Genomic DNA, 15,906 nt, shown 5'->3' on the forward strand with positions numbered 1-15,906 from the left:
AAAAAATTTTTTCTGATAAGAATAAAGATTTGTCTATTTTCATAATTGGACTGTACAGTAGAGGCAGCATGCCTACTTATGGAAAATTTATTTTCCATACACTCTTACAGCTCTACAGGCAGCAGTTCAAAATCATATTATGCAAATGTGAGAAAGGAATGCCCCAGAGAACGACTCCTCTGTACAAGGAAAAATTCATTTCTATACAAGGAAAAATATATTACCTTTCTCCACACATGTATCAGGTACTGGCTCATGTGACTGCTTTATCGGTGAGGAAGCCTTCACTGGGGCTGGAATGGTCAAAGGCAAAGATGGTGGAGCATCAGAGATGTCCGACTCGGAGGACTGAGGATAAATGGAGTCTTCTCCAAGAGAGTGTCGGTGGAGCTCAACATCCACTACCTATACAATCAGGCAACAATGGGGCTCATGAATCCATCAACAATGTCACAGAAACCTCCAAACCTGTCCAAGAATGTGATACTCTAAGAGATGTGACAAATGATTTCTAATCAAACTGCAAAGGCAATTTCAATCTAAGAACTAAAGGATTTATTCCAGAATGTAATCTAGTTTGGCTTAACAGATAGATAACTCGGTGAAACCAATCATATAATCAGGGCCTTTCCATTTGCTGTTTCTATGCCTTAGAACACTATATTCCGCCCCCTCCCAATCTTTGCATAACTATCTCTTTCTCATCATTAGGTCTAAATCAATGTCACCTTCTCAGAAATGTCTCCTCTAACCAACCCAGCTAAAGCAACCCCTTTGTCCCCCAGCTACTCTCTTCTTTATAGCATGTATTTTAAGTGAAATTATCTCATTTGCTTTTGTTTACTATATACCTTCTCCCCATTTTCAACACAACCAAGAAGATAACTCCTTAAAAGCAGTAACTATCTTATTTATCTCTGTATCCCCAATACCGAGACCAGTGTCTAGTATATGGTATATGCTCAATAAATGTCTTTTGATACAACAAAGCACACTTCTCTAAACAGAATAAGGTTTAACTAGCTAATTCTCACTACAATGACTACTGCTGATTTATCATGAATATAAAAGAAAAAAGGTGGGAGGGGGAGTATGGGAAAGGAAAAAAGTTGGAGGTTCCATTTCCTGACTTCAAAACTGATGATTACAAAACTACAGTAATGCAAACAGTGTCGTACTGGCATCAAGAGACATACAGACCACTGGAATAAAACGCCCCCTCATGTATATGGTCAAATTATTTTTGACAAGGTTGCCAAGACCCCAGGGAAAGGCAGTCTTTTCAACAAATGGTGCTGGAAAACTGGGTATCCACATGCATTAGAAAGAAGGTGGATCTTTACCCTCACACCATTTATAAAAATTAACTCAAAATAGATCAAAGACCCAAGTATAAGACCTAAAAACAATAAAACTCTTAGAAGGAAATATAGGGCAAAGCTTCATGACAGTGAATTTGGCAATGATTTCTTGGATATAACACTAAAAGCATAGGCAACCAGAGGAAAAATTGGTAAGTGGACTACATAAAAATTAAAAACTTGTGTGTATCAAAGGACATAATCAGCAGAGTGAAAAGGCAATCCTCAAATGATCTGAAAAGAGATGATATCAAGAATGTAAAGAGAACTCCTAAAACTCAACAACAAAAACCCAAACACATGATTCACAATGAGCAAAGGATCTGTCTGACCAGACATTTCTCCAAAGAAGATTCACAAACGCCCAATAAACACATGAAAGATACTCAACATCAATAATCATTAGAGAAATACAAACCAAAACCACAATGAAATGCCACCTTACCCTCATCAGTTTGGCTACTATCAAAAAAAAAAAAAAAAAAGAAAACAGTTAAGAGTTGACAAAGATGTGGAGAACTGGAACTCTAGTGCACTGTTTGTAGGAATGTAAAATGGTGCAACTGCTGTGGAAATAATGTGGCAGTCCCTCAGAAATTAAAATTAGAGCTACCATGGGGCACCTGGCTGGCTTAGGTGGTAGAGCGTGTGACTCTTGATCTTGGGGCTGTAGGTTCAAGCCCCAGGCTGAATGTAGAGATTACTTAAAAGAGAAAAAAAAAAGAGGTACTATTATGATTCAGCAATTCCACTTTCTTGCGTATATACCCCAAAGAACTGAAAACACAGACTCAAACAGATAGCTATACATCCATGTTCTTAGTAGGATTATTCACAATAGCCAAAAGATGTAAGCAACTCAAGTCCTCATTAGCAGATAAATAAGCAAAATATGGCACATATACACAATGGACTATTATTCAGCCTTTTTTTAGGAAGTTCTGATGCATGCCACAACATGAACGAACCTTAAGAACATTATGTTAAGTAAAATAAACCAATCATAAGAAAAACAAATACTGTATAATTCCAATTATATGGTACTTAGAGTAGTCAAAAAGCCACAGGACAGAAAGTAGAAGGGAGGCTTCCAGGGGCTGAAGGGAGAAGGGATTGGAAGTTACTGTAAATAGGTTTCATTTCAATTTTCCAAGATGAAAAACAGCATGGGGGAAAACAGCAATAGCTGCACAAAAATGTGAATATATTTAATACTTACTCTTACTGTACAATTAAAAATTGTTAAAAGGGTAAATTCTATGTGCATTTTGTCATTTTTTAAAGTTAAAGAGGGGAAGATAAACTTTTTAAAAAATCAAGCACTCACTTTTTTTCCTAATTACAAATGAAGATCAATTTCCATTTTACCTTATTCTCAAATAGTACTGTAGGAAAAAAACCTACCGTCTCTGCTCCAAGAGTCTGCAAGCCAGTGTAAGTTCTATCCAGCTATTGAAAGACAAAAGAAGAGTGTAAAGTTTCACTGAGCTTACTTATAAATCTTAGGATATAATCTTATCTAAAACCCCTTTCATCACAAGTCTTCATAACATAGAATCCACTTTTCCATAATATAAACTATCATCAGTTCAATAAAAACCCTCTTAATTGGGGTAGAATGAGTAAAATTAATAAAAACAACTTCAAACATACAGGTATTGTACTTTTAATATAGACTATATACTTCTAGTGTTCACTTCAGCAGCACATGTACTAAACTATATACTTCTAAAAACATTCCAAGGACAATCTAAAAATGGAGGAAGTTTTACACAAAAAGATATTTACTACAGTATTATCTATAACCATAAACTGAAAATGTGACCCTCCAGTAATAGAGAAATGTTTAAGTAAATCATTTTTTAAAAGATTTTATTTGAGAGAGAGATACAGAGAAAGGGAGAGCAAAGAGGGTTCTGAGAGGCAGACTTCCCACTGAGCAGAGAGCCCCATGTGGGGCTCAATCCCAGGACCGTGAGATCATGACCTGTGTGATCTGTGCTGAAGGCAAGACACTTAACCAAGTGGGCCACATAGGCACCCCTAAAGTAAATCTTGAACCATCATTTGTAAAATATTACAAGCTACTTGAATGTTTACAAAGATGATGTAAAAAATATTTTTAAAAACAGGCTATAGGGGGGGCGCCTGGGTGGCTCAGTGGGTTAAAGCCTCTGCCTTCAGCTCAGGTCATGATCCCAGGGTCCTGGGATCGAGTTTCGCATCGGGCTCTCTGCTCAGCAGGGAGCCTGCTTCCTCCTCTCTCTCTCTCTCTCTGCCTGCCTCTCAGCCTACTTGTAATCTCTGCCTGTCAAATAAATAAATAAAATCTTTAAAAAAAAAAAAAAAAAAACAGGCTATAGGGGTGCCTGGCTGGCTCAGTCACTAGAACATGTGACTTTTGATCTTCAGTTTATAGGTGTGAGCCCCATGCTGGGTGGAAGAACTACTTAAATAACCAAATCATTTTTTTAGGGGTACCTGGGTGGTTCAGTCGGTTAAACTCCTGACTCTTGATTTTGGCTCAGGTCATAATCTCAGCATAATCTCAAGCCCCAAGTTGGGCTCTGAGCTGGGCATGTAGCCTGCTTAAGATTCTCTCTCTCCCTGGGGTCCCTGGGTGGCTTAGTGGGTTAAGCCTCTGCCTTCACTCAGGTCATGATCTCAGGGTCCTGGGATCAAGCCCCACGTCAGGCTGTCAGCTCAGCAGGGAGCCTGCTTCCCCCTTCTCTCTATGCCTGTCTCTCTGCCTATCTATGATTTCTGTCTGTCAAATAAATAAATAAAATATTTAAAAAAAAAAAAAAAGATTCTCTCTCTCCCTCACAAAACAAAATACCAAAACAAAAACCAGGAAGTAAAAAATGTTTAAAAATCATTTCTTTTTTTTTTTTTTTTAAAGATTTTATTTATTTATTTGACAGAGAGAGATCACAAGTAGGCAGAGAGGCAGGCAGAGAGAGAGAGAGAGGAGGAAGCAGGCTCCCTGCTGAGCAGAGAGCCCGATGCAGGACTCGATCCCAGGACCCTGAGATCATGACCTGAGCCGAAGGCAGCGGCTTAACCCACTGAGCCACCCAGGCGCCCTAAAAATCATTTCTTTCTTTTTTTTTTTTTTAAAGATTTTATTTATTTATTTGACAGAGAGAGATCACAAGTAGGCAGAGAGGCAGGCAGAGAGAGAGAGAGAGAGAGAGGAGGAAGCAGGCTCCCTGCTGAGCAGAGAGCCTGATGCGGGACTCGATCCCAGGACCCTGAGATCATGACCTGAGCCGAACGCAGCGGCTTAACCCACTGAGCCACCCAGGCGCCCTAAAAATCATTTCTTTAAAAAAAGGACAGTGGCTCAGTCAGTTGAGCCTCTGTCTTTGGCTCCAGTCATGATTTCAGGGTCTTGGAATCGAGTCCCACATTGGGTTCCCTGCCTAGTGGGGAGCCTGTTTCTCCCTCTCCCTGCTCTTGTTCTCTCTTTCTCAAATAAATAAATAAAATCTTTTAAAAACAAATAAGTAAAGAGATTGGCTATAAAAATACACATATAGATGACAAAATTATATATTTAAAGTATATTTACAAAACTCGAAAAAAAATAAATGAAAATTTAAGCAATATAGGCAATGCTAATAGTCACTTCCAATGTATTAGCATCATGAGTGATTTATTTTAGAGGAAAGAAAGGAATAATAATATAATATAAACAAAATAATAATAATAATATAAACAAAATTTACACTTACAAAGAGGCTAAGTTCTTATTGCTATATTTTATTTATTGCTATATTTTATTTTATTTATTTATATTCTAGCACTTTAAAAAAAGATCTATACAAAAATATAGAATATTACTCAGCCAAAAAAAGAATGAAATCTTGCCATTTGCAAGAACATGGATGGACCTAGAGGCTATTGTGGTAAGTGAATCCAGTTAAAAAGAGACAAATTATCTTTTGTAGAATCTAAAAAAAAAAAAAAAAAAAAGAGTAAACAAACAACATCCAGAAACAGACCTATAAACACATAGAACTGGTAGTTGCCAAAGACAACAGGGGTAGGGTGTTAGGCAAAATAAGTGAAGGGATCAAGAGCTACATACTTCCAGTTATATAATTAGTAAGTCACAGGGATGAAAAGTACAGCATAGGGAATACAGTTGATAACATTGTAGTAACTTTGTATAGTGACTACACTTATAGAGCTGAGCACTGAGTAATGTATAAAATTGTTAAATCACTATGTTGTATACCTATAGCTAATATAACACTATCCATCAACTATATTTCAATAAAAATAAAAAGAAAATCAGAAAAAGTTTTTGTCTAACATGAACAATTTGTTATTTGACAGCCTTTTTGCTTTGCTTGAAGCAATAAAGCATTCTTAAAAAAAAAAAAAAAGGATCTGTGGACCTTATCAGTATAAACGTTGAACAGGTGCACGTGGGTGGCTCAGCTGGTTAAGCAATGGACTCTCTTGGTTTCAATTCAGGTCACCATCTCAGGGTCTTGAAATGAAGCCTGAGTCTGGCTCCCTGCTCAGCAGGGAGTCTGTTGAGATTCTCTCTCCCTCTCCACTTTCCCCACCAGCTCATACTCCCTCCCTCTCTCCCTCTCTCTCAAAAATAAATAAATCTTTTTTAAAAAAATAAACATCACACGGTAAGATCAACAGAGGAAAACTATAAAGTTGGATAAAAAGGAAAGATGATTTACTAATCAGCGAACAGAAAACTCTACGACTCGCAAAAAGTAGATTTCAAGTCTGGCTGAGTTCTTTAACAGCCTACACAGACATGACAACTCGGTTATGTGATCTAGTTTCAAAACAGAAAGACAATGCAGGGTGGATTCATCCTAGTCCCATGGAAGAGATCTAGTTTTAAAACTTAAATCTTAGCCAACAGTATGCCTATTAATTTTAGGCTACATCCATTTTCTTATATTTCAGAGCATGGAAATAATAGTCTCTCCATAATGCGCACTGGCTTATGTTTCATTCTTGGGCCCGCACTTTGAGACACTGATAAAATAGCACTGTTATCAAAATGGCAAGAGGAACTAGAAAGCACAACACACAAGGAATTTTACAACAACAGGTCTGCCTGCAGATGATTTAAGGAGAGACATGAAGGCTGCCAAACATTTTTAGGGTTCTTATAAAACAAAACAAAGTCCTGTCCTGTGCTACTCCAGAAATCAATGAACACAAATAAAATCAAGGTTTTAAAAAAAAAAGCACAGTTTTAGTTAAATTTATGAAAGAACCTTCCAAAAGTTTATTTACCAAACAGATAAATGATTTGTTTGGGGAATTACTGTGCTCTGGGGTGACAGCTACTTTTTCCCCATATAGAGGAATGCAGGATGTGGGAATTTAATACATTCTGGAAACTTTAAATAATACATACTTCTAACACTTGAGTATTTAGTATTTAATGTAATTATACAATATCAAATATAGAGTAAGTATTTCAGCATTTCAGTATACTGAGAGGTCACTTAAATAGTCAGGGAAAGTACATAGGAACTTGAACTTGAAGAATGGAAAGAATTCAAACAGGCATTCTAGAGAGGGCAAGAGCATTAAAAAAAAAAAAAAAAGACACAAGAGAAGAAGGCACGAGGCACTTCTGGGGCATGAATAATTGACCTAGCTGGAGTAGTATATCCATGCAGGAGATTAGTGTAAGATAATCTAGGGGAAGTGTATTGAGTCAAAATGTGAAAAGCCTGGAACAGTAGGCAGAAGTCTGAACTTGAGTAAAGGGAATTCAGTGAAGGTTTCTTAGAGAGGAAGAGCGTAATGGTTCTCTTATTTCAGGAATACTAACTGGATGGTGGTGTACAGAAAGCACTGAGGGTAAAGGAGACAGATTAGAATGAAAGACACTAATTAGGAGATAGTAGAATAATGGCCTAGGCAAGATAGGGAAGGGCAAAGAGTAAGAAAGATGATGAAGAAAGAATAATAATCAGCAACTGAACAAATATTTAGAACAAAGAGGCAAGAATCCAAGATGGCTCTGAGAATTAACAGGCCAAAAAACAGGCCAGAAATAACAGGGCAAGGAATATTCCAGTACAAACAAAAATCACATAAGTACGACACAGGCGTTTAAGGCCTCAAGGCCAATCAATATATAACAAACAGTAAAATTAAGTTTTCCAGAAAAGTTGATAAGAAAAATTTTTTTTAAAGATTTTATTTATTTATTTGACAGACAGAGATCACAAGGAGGCAGAGAGGCAGGCAGAAAAAGAGAGAGACAGGGAAGCAGGCTCCCTGCTGAGCAGAGAGCCCGATGTGGGGCTCGATCCCAGGACCCTGAGATCATGACCTGAGCCAAAGGCAGCGGCTTAACCCACTGAGCCACCCAGGCGCCCCAAGAAAATTTAAATACTGTCATTTTTTAAACAGTATTTAACAGGGGCGCCTGGAGGGCTCAGTCAGTAGAGCATGTGGTTCTTGATCTCAGGATCATGAGTTCAAGCTCCACATTGGGTGTAGAAATTGCTTAAATAAATAACATTTTAAAAATGTTTAAAATGTTCAAAAATGTTTAAAAACATAAAGTTATGTCTCAATCTTCCACCAGCAACTCTAAGTGATACAGACAATATAACAGTATGAGAGCTATGTAAAAAATTCCTTTTATTTTAGAAAATAGGGCTGGGTGTAGTGTGATAGAAGATAGTATGTGCAGGGCTTAAAATAAGATAAAAGGAAAGTAAACTATTTTAGACCTTCCTCTAATTAAGTGGGACCATATCCTGCCCCTCTGAACAAAGTGGCTACATATTCTTTATTTTGTTCCAGTTTTTTTCTAAGGTCATAAAGCAATCTAATCTTAGAGTAATCTCTAAAAAAAAATAACTTCAACACAAAGTTAAACAGTGCTGTCTGTCACCAATGGGTAAATTTCAGCCTTAAGGTTGAAAAGGTTGTATTGGCACAACAAAGGGAACAAAATGGGAATTCTGCAGATGTACTGAGATTCATTTAGTTCAATTCTGTGAGCCACTAATGGGAACAATGTGGTAAACCACAAAGTAAGGGTATTTTGAGGATAAGTTTAATATTAGAAATATAGCTTATACAGAGAAAATTTACATGAGACTATATAGAAAGGGACTAGGAAAACATTTTTAAAATGGTCTTTCAATTATAAAAGCTAGACATGTTTATTATACAAAATTAGAAGGAAAAAAAAAAAAAAGCAACAGACAATAAGGGCAGGAGAAATTGCCCACAATGTTATTACTTCAATTACTCCAACAAATCACAGTTAACGTTATACTATATGAAGTTTGTTTGGTACTCTGCACTTTTCATTTACTATGATTGATACTTTTTCCCCGCATAGAGAAAACACCTCATAAAATATAAATGATAATGCCTGCATAATAAACCATGAGGCTATGTCAATGAAAAATTTCTTAAAATACTAATCAAAAGAATGACAACTTTGTACAGTACTTTCAATTTCCTAAAACATTTTCACTTCTGTCTTTATCCTTACAAGATAAACATACCCATATCCTTATAAGATAAACAGATGAGGCTTATAATTTTCACCATTTTACAGAAAAGTAAACACATTTTGTTTTTAAGAGTTCAGTCACTTAGTCCCAGGTAACACAGTAACAGTGAGCTCTGACCAGAGATTCAAGTCTTCTGATAATCTGGCCAGTTCATCTTTTTAAAGAATATACATTCTGCTATAATGCAACCCTCCCGCCAACCTTCAGAGAACAAAGGGATGTTGCAGTAGCCTGCATAACACAATCAAAAACATTAATCCTCCTTCCACTGTCCTTGGCCACTTCTCTCAGGAGTCCTAACCTATGGCTTTAAGTAACCAAGTAAAAAGAGGTACTTCATTTCAGGAGAGCAACGTGTTGTTACCTTCAGATTATGTATGATATCTATCCGCTTGTTCTGGCTGTCCTTAAAATGAACTTGAACTCTGACAGGAAACTCACCCCAGCCTCTTCTGGTCAGGTGAAAAGGAGGCTCTCTAGGGAAAAGCATACATTATCACATTAAGCCATAGTCACACTCTAGAGAGGAAATGTTTTCTCATATTGGGTAAGTTAGAGATTCACAGCCTCTGACAATAATTTACATTTTCTCATTTGAAGCTCAATCAATAAATGCTGAATTTTACTGAAATGCTGAAAAGAAAAATTCAACTCAAACCTACATTAAGCTTTCAGTTACTGAACACTTAGGGCTAAGAAACATGCAGTTTACAATCCAATGTCCTCATTTTCACAGGCAGGGAACTAAGGTGATTTGATGGCTATTACCTATTAGAAGCCAGAATCCTTGACTACTTGACAGACACAGGTTGTGAGGTATATGTTCCCTACACCAGACACCCATATTTATTCCCTCACTCTGGCAAAAACAGAATAAATCACAAATGCTCAATCTGAAAGTGACAATTTATTTGAAACTATCTGCTAACAGGACTTAAAAAAACATGTGTTCACCATATGATCTTCCCCACACAGTGATGATGATTTTAGTGGATAGAGGAGGAATGTGTGTGAATGCTAACTGGACTGGAGAATTTTCAGTCAAAACATAATTTGTGAAGGGAAGAGAAAAGGAAAGTTGATGAAAAAAAGACGAGCAAATTGTAAATGATGTTCGGTATAGGAGGGTTCAAGATACTCTACTTCGGAGTATGTATGGAATTTTCCATAATAAAAACATTTCAAATTTATCTGAGAGAACGTCATGTACTCAAAAATAGTATGGTTTAAGTTAAAGGGGAGAGAGAATGCTTTAAAATGAAAATGTTCATTATGAATCAGTGGCTTGGAATCACTAAAATGAGAGAAGATGCCAAGATGGCAGGGAGAAAGGAACATTCAGCGGGATGTGTTTTTGCAAAACTAAGAAGAGACATGAATTCAGTAAAGACAAAGTCCAAGAACACAACCTGAGAGAAATCTAACAACAAATCTGAATTACCAAGAACAGAGCAGGAAGCTACCAGAAGGGCTCAACACAGGAAAAATCTCTTGAGTGTGAGAGTGGCCTGGAAGGAAGAAAAAGCAATAGCTATGTCATCAACCAGAGAGAAAAGAAAGCAAAGCAAACTAGAGCACCCTGGACGGGAGAAAGCAGCTCAACACTGGCTGAGTTAGTAAGAGAATAACCATGATGCTGGAATAGTTTCAGACAGAAATTGAAGAACAGGGTTGGGGTCAAATGAGAAGGTCTACCTGAGGCAGCAGTTTGAAATGGACACAGCGGAGCCTAGAGGCATGGTGAACTTTAAAAGAAGAATTACAGGGGCGCCCGGGTGGCTCAGTGGGTTAAGCCTCTGCCTTCGGCTCAGGTCATGATCCCAGGGTCCTGGGATCGAGCCCCGTATCAGGCCCCCTGTTCAGTGGGGAGCCTGCTTCCTCCTCTCTCTCTCTGCCGCCTGCTTTTCTTGCCTACTTGTGATCTCTGTCTGTCAAATAAATAAATAAATAAATAAATAAATAAGAAGAAGAATTACAGCTCTACTGATGACATGTCTGGTCATTAAATTCCAGTGAAGTAGAGAGCCTAAATTCATTCTGCAATATGCATCAATTATACTATTTGTATGTTGGATTTCTTTTAAAATGGATATGGCAAATCAGCTGTGTTCCTCAGTTTCTGTACTTTGGTTAAACTCTAGTGAATGAACAGAAAAGACTGCTGCCAGAGAAGACAGGCAAACAGCATAAAGGCCAGGAAAAAGGAACAATGCTTTTAAAAGGAAATTTCCTCCTAACTCTATTTTTGGAAGCAAAAAAGGAATCTAAGACTTACCAATAGACATCACCTACGGAAATGTTAAACTTCAAAAAGATACACGTATTTCACACAGAAATAGGACTGCCAGCCCCAAACAGACTTCTGTATTTCTGGATTCTTCACATAATGTGAAATGTATCAATGACCAAGAATGAAAAAACCACAGAATACTGGGCAAAAGACATGGTTTTTTCAACACTCATGTTTGAGAGCCTAAAATGAAATTGCTCTTTTATCGATTAAACTCTACTATTAGAATAAAACAAAGTATCAAACAATTTTCTGAGGTTCCACCCAGTGAAATATGTCAGGACAATGAAGTAAGTTTTATGAACACTAAAAGGAAAAAAAATCTGATTTGCATTGAAAACCACTATCCTGATTCATTCTCTATGTGAAAATCATTAATTCAATGTAATTTTAATCCATAACTTGACACTTGGATTCTAAAGTAATCTGGAACAACATGTATGCTCAAGAATGGCCAAGAAAAGATTCTTAAAATAATAGTAATAATCATCAAGGGAATATACCCTACCAAAGAGAAAATGCTATAAAGCAAACAATTTAAATAGTATAATACTGGTACATAAACAAATATTAAGAGAGCCTAGCATTTGATCCATACTTATATGGCACTTTAGTGTACACTGAATACAAGAAAAAGATGGATCAACCAATAAATTGATATCAGGACAGCTGTCATCCAAAAGAAGAAGATAAAAAAATCCTATTTTCTAGTATGTCACTTTCTGACCACCTATCAATTCCCATCTTTCCAGGTCCATCCCTAATCCAACTATCCTCTGACCCACTGGGAATTCCACTTATTACCCACACCAATTTTCATTACCTCTCTCTTCTCTTTATATAATTTCCTTCTCTCCTTAGCTCAGATTTCACGGTGTATCACTACCATAATAACCCTATTATAAAAGTGAGGAAATCAGTGAACTGAGAAATTAGAGTTCTCGGTGAGTTGTCTCCATCCACGTCAAAGTCCTTAAGAATGACATCAAGAGGAAACATTAGGACAATAGGTGCTAAAACTGTTTTTGAAAGAGGGAAGTAACTGGGAAATTAGTAGATGTCTGCAACAAGAAGGATCATACAATGCTCCAAAAGAGCTGAAGGGTTTTAGACAGAAAAAGGAAAAAGAAGGTCTAGAAGCCACAAATATGTGCAAGGAAGACACACCCACCCACCACCCTCCACCTTCAACCCAATGGCACATGGTATGAGAGGAAAAAACAACTGCCCTTGAAAGCTGTTCTCAGAAGCAGTGTTCTCAGAAGATAGCCATGTTTTAGTTGAGTCAGGAGTAGAGGGAACATTCTGAAGAGGGCTGAGGATATAGGAAATTTCACTGATAATAAACCAAAACCACTTCTACAATACAATCACACAATGAATGTGTATGTGATATGCAACCTCATATAAAGATATAAAGAATACACATAAGGGGCGCCTGGATGGCAAAGGTCATGACCTCATTGGTCATGAGACTGAGCCCTGCATTGTGCTCCAAGTTTGGTGTGGGGTCTGCTTGAGATGCTCTCCTTCTGCCCCTCCCCCCACTCTCACGCACAAATGATCTTTCTTTCTCTCAAATAAATAAATAAAATAGGGGTCCCTGAGTGGTTCAGTTGGTTAAGCATCTGACTCTTGATTTTGGCTCAGGTTATAATCTCAGGGTCTTGGAGTCAAACTCTGCTTTGACTTCCATGCTCAGTGGGGAGTCTGCTTAGGGATTCTCTCTCTCCCTCTCCCTTTGCCCCCCACCCCAGTCACACACGCTCCCACTCTCTTTAAAATATATAATTAAAAAAAAAAAGAATATGGGGCGCCTGGGTGGCTCAGTGGGTTAAAGCCTCTGCCTTCGGCTCAGGTCATGATCCCAGGGTTCTGGGATCGAGCCCCGCATCGGGCTCTCTGCTCAGCGGAGAGCCTGCTTCCCTCTCTCTCTCTCTGTCTGCCTCTCTGCCTACTTGTGATCTCTCTGTCAAATAAATAAATAAAATCTTATTAAAAAAAAAAAAAAGAAAAAAAAAGAATATACCTAAATGAAACAAATTTCGGAATAGCATATATATATATATAATAATTCCATCTTTGTGAAATAATAATACCAACAACAAACAGCAACTATACTAGGTAAATATATGTAAGAAAAATATCACTGGGGTTACTTCTGAGAGGATGAGATCATGGGGAACTTCCAAAATTGAATATTTCTGTAACATTAGAATCCTATGTTTAATTCTACTATATTCTGATATTTATAAAAAATAGGAACACTTTCATATTTATCTGTATCTATATAAATTCAGTTCTTTCCAGGGGGAGAAAACTCCATTAATATAATTCTGACAATAATATATATTATATTATATATATAATAATATATATTATATAATAATATCATCTACTTGTGATTTCTCTCTGTATTATTATATAATATGATATTATTATATAATATATATTATTATATTAATCTAATATAATACTGCCCTTTCAGGGAGACAATAATCTGCAAGAGGGAACCACAGTTAAAACCCTATTGTGATGCTGTGGGGGGAGGGACAGGGTGGTGGGGTTATGGACATTGGGGAGGGTATGTGCTATGGTGAGTGCTGTGAAATGTGTAAACCTGGCAATTCACATACCTGTACCCCTGGGGATAAAAATACATTATATGTTTATAAAAAGATAAAAAATTAATTTAAAAAACTCTATTGTGACTAAAAGCCAAAGCTAAGTAAATTATTAATAATATAATAATTAAAGGGAATGTTCTCAAGTTAAATCACTCTTCTTCCACTTCAGTAAAGCTGTACTTTTTATTTTATTTTATTTTATTTTATTTTATTTTTTTTTTAAGATTTTATTTATCAGAGAGAGAGAGGGAGAGAGAGTGAGCACAGGCAGACAGAATGGCAGGCAGAGGCAGAGGGAGAAGCAGGCTCCCTGCTGGGCAAGGAGCCCGATGTGGGACTCGATCCCAGGACGCTGGGATCATGACCTGAGCCGAAGGCAGCTGCTTAACCAACTGAGCCACCCAGGCGTCCCAAGCTGTACTTTTTAAATTAAGTAACTCAACTGTGCTTACCTAACCTCCACAAGGTCATTTGGCTTATAGCTGGGATGAAGAAAGAACCAAACTTTCTTGACGAAATGATTAATACTGGGTTCTCTACGAGACCCTCGGACATATACCATCCACTTGTGGGTTGACTGGTCATTTTCTTCTCTCTTATCAGGAGGTATGTACCTAAAGGAGAAAGAAGAAAGTAACTTAAATTTTTTTTCCTTCAAACCCTAACAAAACAATTAATTCCTACTTAAAACAAGATTAAAAATCAGTTATAAGAAAACAACTGGGAGGGCGCCTGGGTGGCTCAGTGGGTTAAGCCGCTGCCTTCGGCTCAGGTCATGATCTCGGGGTCCTGGGATCGAGTCCCACATCGGGCTCTCTGCTCAGCAGGGAGCCTGCTTCCCTCTCTCTCTCTCTCTCTGCCTGCCTCTCCATCTACTTGTGATTTCTCTCTGTCAAATAAATAAATAAAATCTTTAAAAAAAAAAAAAAAAAAAAAGAAAACAACTGGGAATTCACAAATATGTGAAGATCAAGCAACACACTACTAAACAACCAATGAGTCAAAGATGAAATCAAAGAGAAATTTAAAAAATCTTATGACAAGTGAAAATGAAAAAAAAAAAAAGATAAGTGAAAATGGAAATACAACATACCAAAACTTAAGGGATGAAGCAAAAGGTTTTATGGAGGAAATTCATAGCAATAAATGCCTACATTAAGAAAAATTTCAATCTAACTTTACACCACAAAAAACTAGAAAAAGAACTAAGCCCAAAATTAGTAGAGAAAAGGAAATAAAGATGAAAGTGAAAGTAGAGACAAAAAGACAAGAGAAAAGATTAAAGACTAAAGAGCTGTTTTGTTAAAAAGATAAAACAGACAAACCTCTGCCTTGACTTAACAAGGAATAAAAGAGAAGGACCCAAATAATAAAATTATTTTAAAAAGAGGACACATTACAACTAACATCACACAGATACAAAGGATCATAAAACTATGAATAATTATAGGGGCACGCGGCTGACTTAGTCAGTAGAGCATGTGACTCTTTATCTCAGGGTTATAAGTTTAAGTACTACACTGGGTGCAGCGATTACTTAAAAATAAAATCTTAGGGGTGTTTGGGTGGCTCAGTGGGTTAAAGCCTCTGTCTCTGGCGCGGGTCATGATCCCAGGGTCCTGGGATCGAGCCCCACATCTGGCTCTCTGCTCAGCAGGGAGCCTGCTTCTTCCTCTCTCTCTCTCTGCCTGCCTCTCAGCCTACTTGTGATCTCTATCTGTCAAATAAATAAATAAAATATTTTTTAAAAATTAAAATAAAATCTTAAAAATAGATAAGTAAAATGTTTAAGAAAAAAACTATGAAAAATTCTATGTTGACAAAGTGAACAACCTAGAAGAAATGGATAAATTCCTAGAAACATACATACTATCATGACTGATTCATGAAGACAGAAAATGTGAACAGAACAACTACTAGTAAGGAGACTGAATCAGTAATCAAAGACCTCCCAACAAAGGAAATTCCAGGATCAGATGGCGTAAAGGATGGTTTCTACTAAATATGTGAAGAATTGATACAAATCTTCCTCAAACTTTTACAAAAAATACAAGGGAACACTTATAAGTTCATTTTACGAAGTTAGCATT

At 37.1% G+C, this 15,906-nt stretch overlaps 1 protein-coding gene across 9 annotated transcripts in view; it reads right to left on the minus strand.

Moving 5' to 3' along the window:
• The window catches only part of YEATS2 (YEATS domain containing 2), a 120,313-nt gene that overhangs the window by 54,412 nt on the left and 49,995 nt on the right, over window positions 1-15,906 (minus strand). For all 9 annotated transcript variants that reach the window (XR_004284924.1, XM_032339303.1, XM_032339328.1 and 6 more), the window contains 4 exons: window positions 14,269-14,430; window positions 9,264-9,375; window positions 2,766-2,810; window positions 225-405 (listed from right to left, as the gene is read on the minus strand). Coding sequence is in view for 8 of the 9 variants with exons in the window: in XM_032339303.1 (XP_032195194.1) it covers window positions 225-405; window positions 2,766-2,810; window positions 9,264-9,375; window positions 14,269-14,430 (500 nt within the window). In the remaining variant the exon portion in view is untranslated. The remainder of the gene's footprint in view (window positions 1-224; window positions 406-2,765; window positions 2,811-9,263; window positions 9,376-14,268; window positions 14,431-15,906) is intronic.

Source organism: Mustela erminea, chromosome 1 (genome assembly GCF_009829155.1).
Source record: "Mustela erminea isolate mMusErm1 chromosome 1, mMusErm1.Pri, whole genome shotgun sequence".
Lineage (NCBI taxonomy): Eukaryota > Metazoa > Chordata > Mammalia > Carnivora > Mustelidae > Mustela > Mustela erminea.